Source organism: Etheostoma spectabile, unplaced genomic scaffold (assembly GCF_008692095.1).
Source record: "Etheostoma spectabile isolate EspeVRDwgs_2016 unplaced genomic scaffold, UIUC_Espe_1.0 scaffold273, whole genome shotgun sequence".
NCBI lineage: Eukaryota > Metazoa > Chordata > Actinopteri > Perciformes > Percidae > Etheostoma > Etheostoma spectabile.
Genome location: NW_022605577.1, coordinates 764,495 through 770,862, shown reverse-complemented (window position 1 = coordinate 770,862; position 6,368 = coordinate 764,495). Strand labels below are relative to the sequence as shown.

Genomic DNA, 6,368 nt, shown 5'->3' with positions numbered 1-6,368 from the left:
GATTTTCAATTTTGACGGGAAGACCAAGGGTTAAAAGTTTTCTTTTCCTAATATTTTCCTCTTATTGTGTGACGACAAAGACATTTTTACAAGTCCCAGTAGGAAAACCCCTGTAGTAAATGATTAATGGTAGAATCCACCGAGCTACTTCTGTTGTAGGGTCCTGGTATCGTGCATGCTCTGCCACCATCATGGCTTCCTGGGACAATTAAATAGAGCAGAGCCACCTGTGCTTTTCCTACTATGACAACATTTACACGTGGGAGGCTATTTTCATAAACGGACAACCACTCCGTTTTCAAAAATAACATTGTGCACAGCTGTCAGTTTTCAGGAAAGTGTTCATTTACATGTACCCGTGTATATATGCCGTCAATGCTGCCAAGAGCACGCCAAACCAAGGCCATGTTAGCCAATCAGAATCCCGAAAATAGAAGCAACAAATCCCTTTCTCTCTCTTCTCTTCCTCAAACCTCCGTTTGTCTCAGTTTACATGTAAACGTGCAAACTAAGATTTCAAAAATCTCCACTTTGGCCAGAGTTTTTAGAAAGTCTCGTTTTCAGAGGCAAATTCTCCGTTGGCGTGTAAACGAAGGGTACAAACGAAGAGAAATGTCGCCGTACGTGTAAACAGGGCCTATGCCAGGACAACATGTCTGCTAGGCAACTGAAAGTGAAGACACGACTGAAGGCCAAAAGCAAATGTTGATATCAGCCAATAATCTTTCGTTCATAGATGCATAACATAAGATAATTTGTTTTGATAGTGATCCTTTAAAGTTACATTATGCCCATGATATATACCGAACAGGACAAATAAATGATGTAAAGAAACATACCAAACAATGTCATTTAAACAAGTTACCTGAAACATATTTTGGCAGTACTGTACATGCTGCAATGTCTAGTTAATTATCTGCCAGCCTTTAGTGCACACTGACACTGATATACCTGCAGTATGCTAATGCTGGCTCATATGTAAGTCTAGCTCTGAGCTCCATTTTATAAATTTCACTGAAGCAAACCATTTTTATATGTGCTTTTAAACAAAGACTGACTGGCTGATTTATTGAGAGTCCAATATTGCACAATAAATGTATTTCTATTTAAGTGCACTGTTCAAATGTCGCTCTTATCTTTATTGTTACTATTATCATCGATGATAAAGTTAATTGTGAAATATTATGCATATTAATAGATTTTATCATACAGCTCTCCTTTTAGAGATGTAAATAACTTACTTACAGGTTGAAAATATAAATCAGCTTTACTGCTCCAGAACAGGCTAAATGAGATTACACTTCTGCACAAGCCTGCCAATATTTTCTGCTGATGGTGATGATGATGACATGCTGCTGCACCAACACAGAGCACCATTTATCTCCCAGCATGGCTGTGGAAATAGCTGTGCCACTCCCAGGGCATTCTATGTAGCTATGGTTCCCCGGCCTGTACAAAACATCTAACAGCAAGAGGTGTGTTTGTTTAGGCTTCATGTGAGGTGAATTATTGACTACCGTTAACGTTGCACCAGCCTCCTCAGCAGTTTCCTCCTCCAGTTCTGCAGCGGGACTTTGACGTGTCTCCATCACTTGGACGGACTCAGAGTCGGACTCATCTGACTCCTGATGGGACAAGATCGGTTATATTTACAGTTAACAAGGCATCTAACAAAGCTTCAGACATTTTCCACAATATAAGATTTCACGTGCAGCGGTTGTATTTCAATCTACAAAAGGCCACAGGCAACAGTGAAGGAAAAAAAATGAATTTACGGGCACCGTTAGGTCATCTTCTTCACATAAAAACACAGTCAGCGTGAAGAAAAAACTTACCATGATGCAGTAACTTGTCAGGTAGTAAGTTCTGGCTGGGCGGAGGGGTTTACGCTCGCAATGCGGTTATTATTAGCTCTTAACGGTTTTGCTAACCAGCTAGTCAAATATACGTTAAAGTGGTAAAACCAGTAAATATAAGACCGTTTAAGGCAGGCTGGTGTCTATATAATCCTTCCTTGAGTATTTCTCCCGGGTTAACCAGCAAACGTTGCTGTCGTTGGCGTTAACGAGCAAGCTACGTGGCCGACTGTGAAGTTTTCAGCAGCGGAGGAAGTCGAGGCGGAAAAGCTGAGTAGTAGCTAGTACCCACCTCGTACGTAGTTCTCCTGAGCAGGCGGGTCGTCCTTCTCCTCGGCTTTACCGTTGTTGTGTCTAGAAACTCGAGCTCACTCGAGTCACTCTCCTCACGTGCCTGACTGAGGAGGATCGGTTTTCTGGATCGCAGTACCACCGGCATCTTGGACTACTTTAACAATGCAGCAGCTCCTTCGTGACACGAGATTAACGGACGGAACGTAGCTAACGTTAAAGAGTGGTTACGTTTGTCTAATGAAAACACACTCTGGCTAACTTTAATTTTGAGTTATGGCAAATAAAAGTTTCATTAAACATCTTCTAGGGTTATCCAAACATCTTCCAGACTGACTTTAAGCAACCTTACCGTTAAATCCTATTTGAAGGCGCCGTCTTTCTTCAGAAATAAACAACCATTTGAAGAAACCGCGATTTCCTGTTGTCGCTGATTGGCGGTTGGTATTGAAAACAGTGGCTCCGCCTATCGAGCGGCTCCACCTATCAGACGTTACGCAGATCATCCCACACAACACGGAAACAACAAGGGATTACCGTCGCTTGCTGCTTATCCTCGAGCTTCTTGGGTTTTCACTTAAAAAGGTCTGTTATTATCGTTAAATGAGTAGCTATACATTTAATGTTTTTTTGTGAAAAGACAAAGCATAACTGAGCGACAGAACGAAATGAGTGACATTCATACACAGTTAGTTTCGGTTAGCGTATCCGTTGTTGAGCAGCCTAAGTGGAACACAGTTGTTGTTTATGTTCCAAAGACCCGAGTAAAGACATTAGCCTGCTGGGATACTGAGTTTCAAAGGTCACTGAAAAATGTCAATGGGGCACATGAAAACCTGTAACGTTACATTATAATGAAATCAAATAGTCCCACAACCTTGGGTGTCATTAAAGGCGCTTTCAATAAAATGTATTACAAATATTAGCTACATTACCGATGTTTGAAATGTTGAGGTTAATGTCGAAAATGAGAGATATTAATCGTTGAGTTGTTGTAGCTGGTGAACTGTTAAATTAATATTGTTAAGGGATGGGACTGCCAGCCCCCATAATGTGACTTTTATATTGTCACATAATAAGGTCACTGTCTATAGTTTAAATCACTGTAAAGTTTGACACAGTTGGGAAAGTATGTAAATACCATAGATAACGTTATGGGATTGTTGTTACAGTGTCAATAATAATGTTACACAAGTAACTGTTTTGATTTACCTTTACAATCCAGTCCTGTATGAAGAATAGCAGCTGGTCAACTTCACATAGGATTTGCCATATATAAACCCTACTATGAATCTATTACATTTAGAGTATGGCCCTGGATATTTTTGATTTAGATATCATAATATTTACCTGTAATATCACCTGATATTCATGCAAACCCATAATTTGTGATGTGGCTATATAATTTTTTTTTTTTTTTACAATGACTACTGATAATTTCAGACAATTTTAGGACAAAATAATGAGATTGTCGTAGGTTGATATAATTTCATGACATAGCACATTTTTTGGAATCAAGTAACTATTAACACTTCAAATAACCATCGGCAAGAATGTTAAAGGTCCCGTGACATGGTGCTCTTCGGATGCTTTTATATAGACCTTAGTGGTCCCCTAATACTGTATCTGAAGTCTCTTTTATTAGACCTAGTGTTCCCCTATACTGTACTGAAGTCTCTTTATTATACCCCTTAGTGGTCCCCTAATACTGTATCTGAAGTCTCTTTTATATGACCTAATTGGTCCCCTAATACTGTATCGGAAGTCTCTTTTTAATAGACCTTAGTGGTCCATATACTGTATCTGATTCTCTTTTATATAGACCTTAGTGGTCCCCTAATACTTTATCTGAGTCTCTTTATATAGACCTTAGTGGTCCCCTAATACTGTATCTGAAGTCTCTTTTATTAGACCTTAGTGGTCCCTATACTGTATCTGAAGTCTCTTTATATAGACCTTAGTGGTCCCCTAATACTGTATCTGAAGTCTCTTTTATATGACCTTAGTGGTCCCCTATACTGTATCTGAAGTCTCTTTATATAGACCTTAGTGGTCCCTAATACTGTATGAAGTCTCTTTATATAGACCTAGTGGTCCCTATACTGTATCTGAAGTCTCTTTATAAGACCATAGTGGTCCCAATACTGTACTGAATTCTCTTTTTATTAGCCATAGTGGTCCCTAATACTGTATCTGAAGTCTCTTTGTATAGACTTAGTGGTCCCTATCTGTATATGAAGTCTCTTTTATATAGACCATAGTGGTCCCTAATACTGTATCTGAAGTCTCTTTTATATAGACTTTAGTGGTCCCCTAATACTGTATCTGAAGTCTCTTTTATATAGACTTTAGTGGTCCCCTAATACTGTATCTGAAGTCTCTTTCCCAAAATTCAGCCTTGGTGCAGAGTTCCAGCCACTAGAACCAGTCCCACAACGAGCTGTCCTTATATGTGCCATTTCTGAGTCTGAAGCTTTTGAGGAGGAGAGGGGGGGGGGGAGGCAAAGTTGTGTTGCAAGGTCAAAACCAGGAATAGACAACACGTAGCATATTATGTTATATCCAAAATCTAAGACGACTTAGACGATTTAGTCTCATATGTTGTATCGATATTGCATATTAGATATGAGACTAAATCAATACAATATCGGTATTTATATTATTTTATTACAAGTACTTTTCAATATTTATGGTCACAGGTTAATATAATTTTATAATTATGCTACCGACTCTTGCTTCATTAATTACACATTCAATTTAATTTTAACGTCACTTACACTGCAATATTGTTTCTTGTATCATGGCAACCGCACTTTAAAATACCTTTATTTGACGCCATTTTGCTCACTTTCAGTCTACCATATTATCATTGTCTATTGTTTGCCTGTATTTCTTGTGTGTTTACTTGTTTGTGTGTTTTTTGTTTTTTGCTGTTATCGAAGAAAATGCTGCTGCTGTAACAACAACATTTCCCCGTCGTTGGATGAATAAAGTATAATCTAATCTAATATATTGCCCAGCCCTAATCCAAACATATTAATGTTTTGAAGGTATACATTTTCCTCCATATTGTCCATCTCTTGCTCAGTGTTGTGCTCGTGCCCTGCTGATGTCTCATCATTTAGTTTCAGGTCTCATATGTGAACGGATGGGGCTGAGAGGAGACGGTCTGGCAGTTTCTCTACGATGATGGACACTTAGTTTTGTCCCGGCAGTACTCCCAATGGAAGCTCCACTCACAGCTGCCCCTCCTCCCAACTCCTCCGACCTGCCGGTCCCGATCCCCCTGCATCCAGCTGTCGCCCCGTCCGTCGAGCTCGGCTTCACCATCCTCTACACCGCTCTGTACGCCGCGCTGTTCCTGGTGGTGTACGCACAGCTCTGGCTCCTCTACCTCTACAGACACAAAAGATGGAGCTACCAGAGCGTCTTCCTGTTCCTCTGCCTGCTCTGGGCTGCCCTCCGCACCACCCTTTTCTCCTTTTACTTCTATAACGCTCTGGAGGCCAACCACCTACCTGTTGCAGTCTACTGGCTGCTGTACTGCTTCCCTGTCTGTCTGCAGTTCTTCACTCTCAGCCTCATTAACCTGTATTTCACTCAGGTGAGGCAATGGGGAGACAATGGGACATTGTCTTGAAGTGAAAGTAAAACAGAGTGTCTTCACATAATCTTAAGCGGGGGAATTCCTTTTACTTTCTCTCTGTCAAACAGCTATTGAAATGAAACATCGTGGAGCAGCTTCTTATGCTTACAGTTACATTCTTAATGTCAGATGTGGTTGTTTACCCTGTTGCTCATTTCCCTCCTGTACCACAGGTCTTACTCAAAGTGAGGGAGTCGTGTAGCTCAGACGTGGACAGAGGACTGTAAGTGTTACTCTACAGCAAAGACTAAGAAAAAAGTATCAATTAATAAATACAAAATTTTAGTTAATACCGTTACGCTGGTTAGAGCCCGGCCGATACATTGGGAAATGCCTAATATCGGCCGATATTAAGCATTTCCCAATGTATCGGTCTCTGGATTTATAATGGCCGATTAAAAAAATAAAAATAAAATAAAAGATTTTTATGAATACATATTTAAAAAATAAAAACGGGCTGTCAACCATGTTATGAGCATTAGCGTAGCATAGTTTGTCCACCAGAGGGCGCTCTACAACGTCCCTGTTGAAAACGCACTGATTATTTTTTTGTTAATGTGTTTTTGTTCAAAGGA

General features: G+C 40.0%; 2 protein-coding genes across 9 annotated transcripts in view; one reads left to right on the top strand and one right to left on the bottom strand.

Moving 5' to 3' along the window:
* Positions 1 to 2,746, bottom strand: part of pld7 (phospholipase D family, member 7) — a 23,920-nt gene extending 21,174 nt beyond the window's left edge. For 2 of the 6 annotated variants that reach the window (XM_032510852.1, XM_032510855.1), the window contains exons 1-2: positions 2,149 to 2,463; positions 1,518 to 1,625 (exon numbers count right to left, since the gene is read on the bottom strand). In XM_032510852.1, coding sequence (XP_032366743.1) covers positions 1,518 to 1,625; positions 2,149 to 2,295 — 255 coding nt within the window. In that variant the 5' untranslated portion in view covers positions 2,296 to 2,463. Of the gene's footprint in view, positions 1 to 1,517; positions 1,626 to 1,835; positions 2,092 to 2,148; positions 2,464 to 2,499 lie in introns of those variants that run through there. The other 4 variants (XM_032510853.1, XM_032510857.1, XM_032510854.1 and 1 more) reach the window with 4 other exon arrangements.
* gpr137 (G protein-coupled receptor 137) overlaps positions 2,532 to 6,368 on the top strand; it is a 9,784-nt gene continuing 5,947 nt past the window's right edge. Inside the window, exons 1-4 of one of the 3 annotated variants that reach the window (XM_032510875.1) lie at positions 2,654 to 2,732; positions 5,090 to 5,197; positions 5,273 to 5,751; positions 5,967 to 6,016. In XM_032510875.1, the coding sequence (XP_032366766.1) occupies positions 5,371 to 5,751; positions 5,967 to 6,016 (431 nt within the window). In that variant the 5' untranslated portion in view covers positions 2,654 to 2,732; positions 5,090 to 5,197; positions 5,273 to 5,370. Of the gene's footprint in view, positions 2,733 to 5,089; positions 5,198 to 5,268; positions 5,752 to 5,966; positions 6,017 to 6,368 lie in introns of all 3 variants that reach the window. The other 2 variants (XM_032510874.1, XM_032510877.1) reach the window with 2 other exon arrangements.